The 13,623-nt window shown below is 34.0% G+C and overlaps 2 protein-coding genes across 2 annotated transcripts; both read left to right on the forward strand.

Moving 5' to 3' along the window:
- Positions 1 to 2,340: 2,340 nt before the first annotated feature.
- On the forward strand, positions 2,341 to 3,034 carry LOC109004561 (cysteine proteinase inhibitor 5). Its single transcript, XM_018983134.2, has one exon. It carries the CDS (start codon positions 2,514 to 2,516, stop codon positions 2,865 to 2,867), a length of 354 nt encoding a protein of 117 aa, XP_018838679.1. The 5' UTR covers positions 2,341 to 2,513; the 3' UTR covers positions 2,868 to 3,034.
- A 3,957-nt stretch (positions 3,035 to 6,991) lies between these two features.
- Positions 6,992 to 13,184, forward strand: LOC109004559 (putative MO25-like protein At5g47540). The gene is made up of 11 exons (XM_018983131.2): positions 6,992 to 7,383; positions 8,408 to 8,569; positions 9,533 to 9,651; positions 9,730 to 9,804; positions 10,135 to 10,228; positions 10,756 to 10,815; positions 11,361 to 11,429; positions 11,742 to 11,840; positions 12,203 to 12,247; positions 12,336 to 12,438; positions 12,510 to 13,184. The coding sequence occupies exons 1-11, from the start codon at positions 7,258 to 7,260 to the stop codon at positions 12,593 to 12,595; spliced, it is 1,038 nt and encodes a 345-aa protein (XP_018838676.1). The 5' UTR covers positions 6,992 to 7,257; the 3' UTR covers positions 12,596 to 13,184.
- Positions 13,185 to 13,623: the final 439 nt, after the last annotated feature.

The following is a 13,623-nucleotide window of genomic DNA, read 5'->3' on the forward strand; positions in this document are numbered from 1 at the left end:
ATAGATTTCCAACGTATCAAGAATCACATTAATCGGATGTGTGAATGAAAAGTTATAATCAAAATACTAAGGTATGTCCGAGCTGTCTCCTAGCGTGTTTCAAACTTTGACTTCTTGTGGTTTCCTTTTGTGATTCTTTTTTTTTTCTTGATCCGAATTACTCTCAAACCCTATAAAAAACATATTTATGCATTAAGACTCATTTTAAGCACAAACTTAAAGAAAATACATTATATTATTTTTAAAACAACCTATAATATGCATGAATTAACTTAAACTAAATATAATAAAGTTATCTATTAATGGGATAAATGTGCAAAACTAATCTATTATCAATTCCAATAAGAGAAATGCTTTCATCATAAAGTCATTTTGTAAAAATAAATTAACAAACTGACGTGATTTAATGTGATACGTTAGATTTTAAATATACTTTTATTGTAAAATAAATCTAACGTATTACATGAAATCACATCAGTTTATAAATTTATTTTGATGGTTATAACCTTACCTTCTAGGAACTGTATGATTCCAAAATGAGCTAATCCACAGGACAAATCAATAAGCACATAGTAATTATTGTACAAAACACAAAATGAAAACAACACGGTTACGTTTTCAGCTAAATTGGGCCGAGTCTTACTTTATAACGCGTTACTTAATCAAATATGTAACCTCTAAGGGACAAAACGCGGACTCGGTGCTACATTAGCACCAGTGTTTGGCGATTTTGAGAGGTCATGGGCTCCTCCATTCATGTCCGTCTTTTAAGTTCATAGTTTTGGACCAAACGAATAAATTTATATTATATTGGAAAAATAAATTTTCCTATTCCTTACCTCTTGTGAAAAAAATATGGATTAAAAATACTAACTAATTAACATATACTAAAACTTTTAAAAAGAAAATTATTCATTTGATTTTGACACTATCTATACGTTTGTACACATGAGGTTTGACACATGAGGTTTTTAAAAGGATTAGTTTCTCTCCGGTAGTTTTCATGTCCATTTTCTAAAATCTTCTTCGGTTTATAGTCACGACAAAATTTATATATGCTTGTGATTTTGAACTTTATCTCATTGCTCAATCTGCCCACGAACTAACAAATTTTGGGTTGAGGATTTAGATTTTGGTTTTGGTTTTGGTTTTTAAAACCCAATTTGGATTATATTTAAAATATGGATTTGGATTTGTACAAAATCTAAACAAGCTTTTAATTTAAAAAAAATTAAATTAAATTCTTCTATCCAAACACAATCCTTACACATACAAAGTGGTATGTATATGCCAGAGAATTGAAGATGATTATAAAAATAAAGTTTGTTTACAAATAGAAATAACTTGACAAGATCTGTGGCATTCTCTTTACAATAATAAAAATGGTTTTATGCATCCATATATATATATATATATATATATATTTTATATTTATATATGATTTAAAAGTTATTGTCAATTTTGGTTAAGCTTTACTATGTGCAAGTGGTTTGACATACTAAATTGCATATCAATATTAATATAATTTTTGTTAAATAAAAAATAAAAAAAATATTTTTGAGAGAAAAATAAGATCTTCTGTCTCAAAAAAATAATTTTTATCTCAATTCGTACTGTTTTATTAAATGAATACCTTATATATTAATATCGATGTACAATTTAGTGTGAAAACTCGCTTACAAAAACTTCTCCATTTTGGTATGGACATATTATATTGTTATTTTAATTCTTTGTTGAGAAATAATTCGGGACCCAAAAAATATTCCTAATGGGATTTTTTTTTTCCACCGAATGATTAAAAAAATATTTTTAAATAATGTTATGAATTTTTTATTTTTTTTTAAATATTTATGATGATTAAAAAAATATATAAAATAAATAAATAAATAACTTCCTTCAGAACAATTTTTAGATTCCGAATTCGAGATCCTGAATAATTGATTGGGTGAAAATTCGAAACCCGTAGGATGACTCAATAATTGATTGGGTGGATTACAGCACATACTTCCTACGAAATCTATGACATTGGTCTCATGGATCGTCTGTAATCCGAATTACGGGGACAATTCGACTGGACTCCACGCGGCCCCAATTCCACGTTCTGAAGTCTGAAGACTTCCAAACCCGAAACCTAATCCACTCCACTCCGGCCCCCATTAGTAACCTCTCAAGTTCATCAACCGCTGACACGTGTACACCAACTCTCTCCATCGGCTGTAGATCCGCCAAAGACCCCACCACTACCAAAACACACGGCTCTCTCCACGTCACCTCCACGCAACACATGTCGGTGCATTCATGGTTAAGCGCTACTGCTCCCAGACCATAATTCCCCACTAACTCCAAGCCCAAAACCTTATCCCTGCCTGACCAAAATTCACCACCCTACAGTTAGCGGTTATCCTCGTCCCGCGACCCCTATAGGCTATATATACCCAACCAAGCAACCTTTCATCCCTCACGACTTGCCCTTTACAAGTTTCAACCCGTTAACAGAAAATTCCACGGTTACAATGAAAGCGCAGTTCTTTTACCTTCTTACTTTTCTCTTCCTCCCCATCTTCTCCGCCGCGGCGGGCCCCAGAGGACCGCTTCTCGGCGGGTGGCAGCCGATTAAGAACGTCAAAGACCCGCACGTGAAGGAGATCGGGGAGTTCGCCGTGTCCGAGTACAACAAGACGTCCAAGGCCAGCCTGAAGTTCCAGAATGTGGTCAAGGGCGAGACCCAGGTCGTTTCCGGCACGAACTACCGTCTTGTCGTGGTGGCAGAGGACGGGGGCGTGACCAAGAACTATCAGGCTATTGTGTGGGAGAAACCCTGGGAGAATTTTAAAAAGCTCACCTCTTTCACGCCTGTGAAAGCTTGAAGGACCGAGATTATGTACTATCGACTACTTTGTGAAGTTGGGTGGTGGTTGGTTTTTAGCTGTGTTAATGTAACATCGATCGATCTTTGGTTGCTTGATTAGTGATTACCGATGGATATGGAGAATAAATCTTATATATGAAGTGAGAGCTTTTGTTGGTTTATAGATATGTGTGATCTTTTGATTTTCAGTTATTGTTTTTATTTATTTATATATCATTATCGAATTTGGTGTTATTTTTATTTATTATGGGCAGGAGGTCCTCATGATCATAACAAGGTCCTCAAATTCAATCCCTTCGATGAGAAAGAGGGAGAGAAGGAATCTCTGTTACATAAATGTCTATATGTTTATACCTTGCCAACTTATGCCGCATAACAACAAGTTTATAAAGATCGGGTCCTAATGTTTAGAGGATTTCAATGATCGGGGATTAACTTTTACATCCCATTAACGGTGTATAAATACTGTAGCCCCAGGCAACGCTGGTCATTCACATCAAACGCTTGCTTTCGTACCAAAATCAATGTGGGTGAAGAGTTGGAACGAATACTCTACTTTAATTCCATTCGCTTCTTCCTTCCTCTTTTAGCAAGCAAAGGCACTATATTGCGAGTGGAAGATAATTTGGAACATCAATGACCGGCCCGCACGCGAAGGAGCTTGGAGAATTAAGCGTTCGCTGGCCGACCCCAGTACGGTAGGGAGTCAAAGCTGACCTGAGGTTGAGAGAGAGAGAGAGAGAGACCCACATCCTCATGTGACCATGTCTCGAAGGAATTTTAGAGTTTAATGTCCGAGAATAAAAATAGGAAAAATTTAATTGTAAACAATTCTACGTATTAATACGTGCATTCATTCAATATAATTGGTCAAAAAGTAAATTTTATTGAAAACAGTACTAATTTGAATTTAAAATATAAAAGCAATAATATTAATATGTAAATTGACATACAAACTTACTTATACATAATAAAAGTAAAAAAAAAAATATATTTATTATGACCGATATATTCACTCTGAGCACTAAAATTAAACTTGTCCAAATTTATTAAGGTGCTATTTGGATAGTGAATTAAAATAAAATGAGTTGAGATGAAAGTTGAAAATTGAATAAATTATTATTAGAATATTATTACTATTTTGAATTATAATATTATTTATAATATTATATATAAAAATCTGAAAAAATTATAATGATGAAATAATATAAGATTGAAAGAAACAAGTCCTGTATTCAAACCATACTTAAGAGTAATGCTCTTGACATGAGTATAGCTATGTGCTACTGACCATTATCCGTGTCCTGCATATCCTCTGTTTTTCATCCATTGATTTTCTTTCTATGGTCTTTAAGATGCGGTTTGTACAGTGACCACATGGACTCAGTCTAATTCCAAACCATTATACCGTTCCTTTCACGCTATTACACTTTTAAACCAGAAGGCTGATCTAATTCTCTCTTTAATGGGTCAACTGCATTTATCCATATCAGTGACCCAACTGAGATACATTGTGTATTAAAAACTCTCTTACAAATAAAACTTATTCAACCCAGTGTAGTAAGTGTATTTAAAAAGCGTAATTTTTTTTTTTTTTATCGTATAGATGAAAGTTAAAAGTTAAATAATATATTATTATTATTTTAAAATATTAAAATATTTATTATATTTTATATAAAAATATAAAAAAATTATAATGATGATATAAAATAAAATGAAATAATTCTTATATCCAAACGGGACATTTCCTTTTCCCTTCGCTACCACGCTTGAAAGAGCATAATATTATTATTAAGCGAATTCTAGATGGTTTATGGTAAAACGCACCTCCCCCCATGCACGAGTGTTGAGCCATTTTCTCTTGAAACAGAGAGCGCATCTCTCCCTTGACTTCTGCAATGCATTCTCACGCTGAGACACGATTATCCAGCTTTCCTTAAGGGCCTTGTTCCTTGGACGTTTTTTGGACGTAATGGGCCACAAAGTTTTGAGCTCAAGAAGGCCGTTTCAATAATAGCTCACGAACCCACACTCAAGGCTCCAAGAATCTGTGTGATGAGTTATCTAACTATAAACCAGTTGGACTTGGATCTAGCGAAAATATATGGAGGCCTGCAAAAGGATAAAGGTTCACAAACGTTTGAAAACCTCATAATTTCATGCATACTAAATTATGAACTGAAAATGGGAGATTTTCATGTGAATTTTGTTCAAGAGTATCTGTAAGCAAAGAAATGGAAATTGATAAAGCCTACTCAAATGGGCCTGTTTTGGGGTTGCGGTATGTGTCTCAAAAAATGTTTAAATAGTTTTAAAAACTTTTTAACGAAGAAATTATGTTATTTGGGAGTAAAACACTTTTAATTTCAAATAAACTAAAAAACATGTTTGATGTTTTTCCTCAAACGTGTTTTTTCAGATAATGCGAAACGTAATTCGAATTTTAAAAAAACTTTTAATGGATGAAAATACTTATATAATTTTAAGATAATTATAACTTTCAAATATATGGATATAATTTTTAAAAATTCAAATAATCATCATTTATATTTTATAAAGTACTTTTTTTAATTTGCTTTTAAACAAAAGTAACCTGTTTAAATAATGAGATAAGATGAAATGGTTTTAGATGAAAGTTAAAAAAAATATTGTTAAAATATTATTTTTTAATATTATTATTATTTTAGGATTTGAAAAAGTTGAATTGTTTATTATATTTTGTATGAAAATTTAAAAAAATTGTAATGGTGAGATGAGATGAGATGAAACCGTTTCTGCATCCAAACGGGACCTAACATATGATTATCAAATAGTAAACAATTTTTTAATAGTATAACTTATTTATTAAGTTATAAGCTATAAGCCTTAAAGTTACAAACTATATTTTTCACCGTAATTCTAAATATGCACTTAGACATGCATTTGAAAAAAGGGAGAGAAATAGAAAGAGGGTTTGAGCATACACGGAAGATCAGAAGGGACAAATAAAAAATAAAATTTAAGACAAATGGAACTCATTTGTGTATTGGGAGCAAGAGAAAATAAAGAAAAAATTGTGAGAAAAATAATTGATAATGAACAAATGAATCATGATGCATGTGGTCTATAGAAAAGGCTATCGATATTGTCCACAAAAAGACTTGTTGCAGCAGTGGTATTACGATCTCAGTCTCACCAAAAAGGAGTTTTGTGGTTGAAATGCACATTTTGAAGATGAAGAAAAGATGGATGCAAAGTGGGTTTGAGGGTAAGGCATTAAAATGATTGATGAGGGGCATGTGAATGTGAAGCTGGAAAGGCATTCGTCTTGGTTGGAACTTGGCCAAGTACCTTTTTTATCCTCTTCTATTATCCGTAAAATATATATTTATAAATATATATATACTTGTTAAGGTGTGATTTTTATTTTTTATTTTATTTTTAAATAAGTGAAATAACGCACACAATATGCATTAAAATATATAAGTAAAATCATTATCAGAAGATAGGACAAATAATTTATTAGAGTGTTTGGTGAAAATGATAGATCAAGCATTAAAATAACAGGAAAATATATAGATCTCAAGTTTTTAATTACTCCAACATGTTCTAAATCTTATTAAAATTAATAAAAAATAATCTGGTTTTAGATTAATTGATCCCAAGATGTGCAACTTTAATACTATATACAAACATATATCCATCCATATTCTTGATCATGATCATGTCTATGGTGAAAAATGTATACTTTTCATAAATTTAAAAGTTAGATTTGGATAGTGAGTTGAGATGAGATGAAAGTTAAAAATTAAATAAAATATTATTTTTTAATATTATTATTATTATAAAATTTAAAATATTTAAAATATTTATTATATTTAATATAAAAATTTATCAAACTTATAATGATGAGATATAAATAAAACTATTCTCAATACAAACTGAGCTTTATGCTATTATATAGGCCACTACTTTGTGGCCACCTCCTCTATGAATCTGTACTTTCTTTCCACCTCATAGGTTTTTTTTAAAAGGATATTAGCTATTTTATAAAAATAATTATCCTAATAATAATACAAATAATAATAATCCCAGTATTTAGTAAAAAGCAACAGAAAATCGTTTTCGCTCAGAAAGAAACCGAATAACTTCACGAATAATAATAATAAATAAAAGAAAGAAAGAAGTAAAAATCCCTTATATCTCTGTTATCGCCATCTTCGTCTGGGAAGCCAAAGTTGGGCACCATCGAGAGATCAGAAACCCTAGGAGAGAGACGGAGATAGAGAGACATACACACAAGGGGAAACTGTGTGCCGAGTTCATCATTGGCTACTTGAAAGAGGATAGTTTAGCAGCGGAAGCGGAAGCGGAAGCGGAAGCACCTGCTTCCTTCGGAGAAGACGAAGATGAAGGGCCTCTTCAAGTCTAAGCCTCGTACCCCTGCGGACGTTGTCCGCCAGACCCGAGATCTGCTTCTCTACACCCAGCGCGGCAGCACCTCTGATTCCCGTGAGAGTAAGCGCGAGGAGAAGGTTCGTTTCCAACTCCCCCTCTCTCTCTCTCTCTCTCTCTCTCCCTTCCTCTCCGTTCGTAGCTTTGGCTGCGGAATGAGTCCGAACGGATCCGGCTCGGATTCTCGGATCCTGATAATGCTGCATTTTGAGGATCTTTTATTCTTATTTTTTCCGGTTAAAGTTTTTTTTTTTAGTAAAAAAAAAAAGTATTTTCTCATTGAAACAAAAACAATTTCTTCAATCATGGTAATAGTGCTATATGTTCAATGCTTGCACACTTTATCAGTAAAATTCAATTTAACACTTCCAATTCTATGTTATTTATTTGCATCTGATAAATTCATTTATGATATTATTACCCATAAGACAACTCATCTATCATATTAATGTTTTGTATACACTTGGAGAGCTGAAGGTTATATCGTTGATATATGGAACGCAACAGACCGGTGGTTTTTTGTCTTAAGCTTTGATGCCATGCAAACCTGATATTATGCCGGCCATGATTTTCGTTGATTCATCTTTCCTATTGCAATAGATCTAGAATTCAACGGGTGATCCTTGTCGCTTAGTTGGCGGTTGTGGATGCCCTAATTCATAAGCTGACCTGGGTTGAAGTTCTTTTCCAAAGTTCGGGGCTGAATCTTCACAAAATCCTCTGCCACTTATATTTACCCTGTTACTTGATAAAAAAAATTGTATACTTTATTAGAGAACCTTCGTGGATACATGTTTTGTGCATCCTGATTATTTTTACTGTAATGGTTCATGTCTATCATTTTGGGTTACTTTATGGTTAGAATCTGCTTAGTATGAGTTTTTTTGAAAAAAAAAGAAAAAGTAAGTGCGATATTGAAAATAGGAATCAGTCTGCTTCAAAACAAATACGATGAAAAAAAAAATGCATATGGTGCTAGAATATTGGCATCTTTCTAACTTTAGTTTACATGTATATGTAAGTTTTTCAGTTGAGTATCACAGCTTATTTAATGCACTCCAATTTGCTATTTTCCTTGCTTCTTAACTTTGCAATTCCCAGCAGGTGTTGGAGTTACGTAAAAATATCAGGGAGCTGAAGTCAATTCTTTATGGAAATAGTGAATCCGAGCCAGTTGCAGAAGCTTGTGCACAATTGACTCAGGAGTTTTTCAAAGAGAACACACTACGGCTTCTGATTTTGTGTCTTCCAAAGTTGAACTTGGAGGTAAGCATGAATTAGTTCTTGGAGTGAAAGCTGTATTTAGAAAATCAACTAGGGTTGTCACGTTTAGTTTGTGAGGTATACTGCAGTTTCATGTGCTCCTATTAGACGGTTGCCATTAGTTCAACCATTTGTAAGCTTTTCTTGAATTTCTGAAGAACTGCATGAACTTTCCAATGTAATGAGCGAAGACTTATTATTATGCTAGTTCCCCTGTAACCTATTATTTACAGTATAGTTATAATTTACATAATTGATGAGTTTAACTTCTGTTGGCTTCCTGATGTCTAGATTTCTGGAAGTTGGTTAATTAAACTATTGAGTGGTTCCCTCATACTACTAAGAAAGTCTTTTAATGGAATTAACAGGAAAGTTAGTGGAACACCCAACAGTATATTTTTATTGACCAACTCCTAATATTTGACACCTTGTGCTTGTGCCTACTAATCGTAGCTTGGTATTAATTTTGACATTGAGGGTGGTGGACCTCTTTGCTTGCTGGAGAGGTTTAAGGGGTAATGTGCAAATAGCCTCTGTTTGGAATATGATTCCTTTATGCCTTGTGTTGTGTATTTAGGTTGTGAGGAGTGGTCGATGCTTTGAAGATAAGGAATGCTTGGTGGATGAACTTAGATGTTTTTTCTTTAATTCCGTATTTCAGCGGGCTTCGGCTATTGTATTTAATGGAACTAGTGTCCATGATTTTCTTGTTTATTTTTCTAGTTCCTGACATGTAATAGGTTCAGTTTTCGTATACTTCCTGTGTACTTGGCTTTGCTTTGTTACTCATCTCAATAAAATTTTTATTCATAAAAAAAAAAATTGACATGGATCTATCACTAAACTAGCACACTTAGGTGTTGCTATTGTATATGTCCTGTATACTTGGGCTCTTGCCTACTCTCTTGATCAATGAAAATTTTTACCGATAAAAAAAATAATTTTGAAATGGATCATCATTTGCAGGCTCGAAAAGATGCCACTCAAGTTGTTGCAAATTTGCAAAGGCAACAAGTTCATTCAAGACTAATTGCATCTGATTACTTGGAAGCAAACATGGATCTAATGGATATTTTGGCAGAAGGGTAAGCAATTACCAGTATAAGCGATTCAATTGGCTGATGTTAATCTTCGTCCTAATGATAGAATGTTATTCCTTTTAGTTATGAAGACACGGACATGGCATTACACTATGGTGCTATGCTGAGGGAGTGCATTCGTCACCAGATTGTTGCAAGGTGAGCAAATGGCATGGATTTTGCCTTTTTGATCTACTGTATCTATAAATTCTCTAGCAATTGTGGTGTTAGTAGTTTTTTTTTAATAGGTAAAAGAAAATCTTATTAATATGATTGAACTGTGGTGTTAGTAGTTCTGCCAGTAGATATCGTTATTGGACCAAGTTCTTCGGCATTTCTACAAAGCTGCTGTGTTACTAAATAATTAATATGTTTTCTTCCCAGTTAGAACTATCTATTCTTTATTTCAGATCATTTCGAGCTGGTTCTTGATGATGTTTGCTTGGTGTAGGCTTTATGAATTAAAAGGCGTTTCTGGTTTAATTGCAGATATGTTTTGGAATCTAAGCACATGAAGAAGTTTTTTGATTATATTCAACTTCCAAATTTTGACATTGCTGCAGATGCTGCTGCAACATTTAAGGTTGAGTCTACCTGACAGTTCTACCCATGAATCATAATCTTTGCTTCTCTGTTGATTCAAATTTAGGTTTTTCTTATTAATTTACTTATATACAAAAAGTTTTTCTTATTAAGAAAACTACCTTTCTGCTAGTACTCTGGTGGGCTTCCTATATGAGAAGTTAGGACTGCATGATTTTGCTGCCCTTTGTTATGTTGGGCTGTCAATCGTGCTTCCCATTCTGCCAAAGCATTCATATTGAATGCTTGAGCTTTTTTCCAATTAGATATCATTGTTCTTTCTTGTAAGTGCATCTCCTAGCCCATAATTATCTAATATCGTAGTCGAGAGAAGCTCTGTATTGCATAATCTGCATAGAATCATTTTGCTTGTTATAATATACAATTAGTTTTTTTTTAATATTTCATTTGACGTTTCTCTTGGCAGTATTGGGGCCCTTTTCTCTGTAATTTTGTTTAGTTCACGCACTTAAAATGTCACAATTGCACTAGGGTCATTCTGATGTGATTGTACATTTTTTATTGCAGGAACTCCTGACGAGGCATAAATCGACTGTTGCTGAGTTTCTTTCAAAGAATTATGGCTGGGTAATTTTCTTTCACTTTGATTACGTTGTTACACACAAACACCCTAATTTGTCTTTGAAGATCTCATGCTTGACGAAGTCTTTGGTTGATGTTTGCTTTACATTTGAGTATGGCCGTCATAGTAATTGAATTTCTGCATAGCATATTTTTGTTTCCAAACATCCTGTTATTTTTTTTTTACTTAAAAAAAAATTCTTGCTATTCTTGTTGGTGTTCTTTTCATTATTGCCAAAAAGTTGGAAACTCCTATTAATGTGGTGCTCATAAAATCACCACTTGTTTAGAATGGGTGAATTTAACAGTTCGATCAAATATTCTGATACCTCTCTTATGTGTGGACCTAGACCTCCAAAGGCTAAGTTAATGGGAAACATTATATGGAGGTTGAGTTTGATATTAGGATCATTTGTTACCATGATAATAACTGCTTGTCTCGTGAAAGCTTAAGCTAATGAGAAAGGATGAAGTGAATCACCCATTCAAATGTGTTTATAGGAGCAAAGCTTGCCCCACGGTTCTGATTGATCATGATTTGCTGTTTTCAGTTCTTTGCAGAGTATAACTCAAAGCTACTGGAATCTGCTAATTACATCACCAGACGACAAGCGATCAAGGTATGACCAGTGGTTGACCTTTCGCCCAACTATTTAGATGGAACGAAAGGAAAAAATAAATTAAACTAAGAAAGATGTAAAGTCGGAGCCTTGGACGTATATCTACCATTATGGCTATCCCGGAAATACCACATACAACTTAACCACATTAGGCCAATACTTATAAAAAAGATCCCCCCCAAAAAAAAAAACCCTTGCAGTGTCTGTATCTCTGCGAAGTTGCTCTGCAAGTTGGTCTTTGGGGAATTGCTGATAGTAACTCATGACTTTATGTTTGCTGAAAAGGGATTTTTTTTTTTTAATTTGTTACAGTTGTTGGGAGATATACTACTGGATCGCTCAAATTCAGCCACTATGACTCGATATGTGAGCTCAAGAGACAACTTGAGGATTCTTATGAATCTTCTCAGAGTACGATACTCTCAGATTCCTTAATATTTCCTTCTTTTTTTAAATTGCTACAGATCTTCACTATAATTTTATGTCAGTTTATGATGCACTTGGTATGACCGTCAGATTTTGAACCACCAAGATATCCCTAATTTATCAAAAAAGGATATCCCTTTTGGATTATGAGATGAACTAATGATGACCCGAAGGGGAAGCTAAATTATTCATCATATTTTACTTATCAAAAGAAGAATATTCATCTTTCTTTGATTGATGACCCAAAAAAAGTGGAAAAATATTTATCTCATTTGAAGTGACCAAAAGTTAGAATATTTAGTTCAACTGAAATTTGTGTGATAATGATTGGATTCCCTCGATTGCAGGAGTCCAGCAAGAGCATCCAGATAGAAGCGTTTCATGTGTTCAAGGTACTATATTTTGTGTTAGGCTGCATTTTGAACAAATGGACTTTCAAGTGCTACAGTTATTTATGTTTAGATGTTTACATTTTTACAGCTATTTGCTGCTAATCAAAACAAACCTCCCGACATCATCAGCATACTCGTTGCAAACAAAAGCAAGCTTATAAGGCTGTTTGCTGACTTCAAAACCGATAAAGGTAAGAGATGGATCATCATTAACTATCGGCAGTTGGCACCAGTCTTTACAATTTAGCGTGCTTTGTTGCAGAGGATGAAGAATTTGAGGCTGACAAAGCTCAAGTTGTGAAAGAAATTGCTTCTTTGGAACCTGTGGAATCTAGAGACAACCCATGAGGGAGCTTTGTTGTGTTTCAAAGTCGCCAGAGTTTCTCTTCCTCGACGCAATTGTGAATTTTATAGTGTTATAGCCCCCAGCATTACAAGCTATATCAAAAACTGACGGGGGCCACGTTTTCTATTTATATTTCCCATCCTTCAGTTCCTAATGGTCCTGTTCTGTAATCTAATTATATTTCTGTAAAAAGGTAGATAAATAAACCGAAGAAATTAGTTTAATGCTGTATTCTGTCTGTTCAGATATTTGAATAATAGGGGGGTCCTGCAAGGATCCATCAGCTTGATAATTGTCTGACAAACATCAGCTGGCCTCAAAGGTTCCCATTCGATGCTCTGCACTAGTTCGAGTGTGCCATAGTGAGTTTCCAAACCCTAGTATAGTGTCAAAAGTTGTGGGATTCAGGTTTGGAGGATGAGGTATCCATTGAGAATGTACCAGTTCTAGTTCTCAGATGGCTTATTAATGGGACTGGGCGGGCGTGTGAATCACGAGTGAATAGAATCAGAACAACGAAGCAGCATCTCAGTGGCATATTCCATGCATGGATTCTCTTTATTTGGCAATGACGATAGTGGCCTTTCTCTCCCTCTCTCCTATTTGGTATGGTTGGTGTTGCTATTGTCTCTGTGTCTCAATTATTCCAGGGAACCGTCTTCCCTTTGTACTTAACACTTCACAGATCTACGATCTAAAGGTCACTTTTTTTTATATTTTGCGTATTACGCAACTGACTAGATGCGAAGTTTCCTGCATAACTCCAAACTCACTTGCTGCCATTTGATTTGGACAAAACAAATGCCAAAGCTCGAAAGAGGAAGATTATCAGATTATACCCAACATATACATTAATTGACGATAAGCATATCCAACAAGCATACGAGCATATTCATATTTCTTCTTGGGCAGACCCACGAATTGTTAGACCTTTGCTTGGGTGGGAGAGTGCGAGGCATCGCGGATGAGGATGTTTTTCAATTATGTATTTTTTTTTTCTTTTTTAAGAATTGGACAATATGAATTATAA

Source organism: Juglans regia, chromosome 3 (genome assembly GCF_001411555.2).
Source record: "Juglans regia cultivar Chandler chromosome 3, Walnut 2.0, whole genome shotgun sequence".
Classification (NCBI taxonomy): Eukaryota; Viridiplantae; Streptophyta; class Magnoliopsida; order Fagales; family Juglandaceae; genus Juglans; species Juglans regia.

What these genes read in the sequence shown, in the direction of transcription:
- LOC109004559 (XM_018983131.2), top strand. Translation starts at nt 7,258, where the DNA reads ATGAAGGGCCTCTTCAAGTCTAAGCCTCGTACCCCTGCGGACGTTGTC. An exon ending in TTCTTATGAATCTTCTCAGA is followed by an intron (nt 11,841 to 12,202) that starts GTACGATACTCT and finishes CCTCGATTGCAG; the next exon opens with GAGTCCAGCAAGAGCATCCA. An exon ending in AAGCGTTTCATGTGTTCAAG is followed by an intron (nt 12,248 to 12,335) that starts GTACTATATTTT and finishes ACATTTTTACAG; the next exon opens with CTATTTGCTGCTAATCAAAA.
- LOC109004561 (XM_018983134.2), top strand. Translation starts at nt 2,514, where the DNA reads ATGAAAGCGCAGTTCTTTTACCTTCTTACTTTTCTCTTCCTCCCCATC.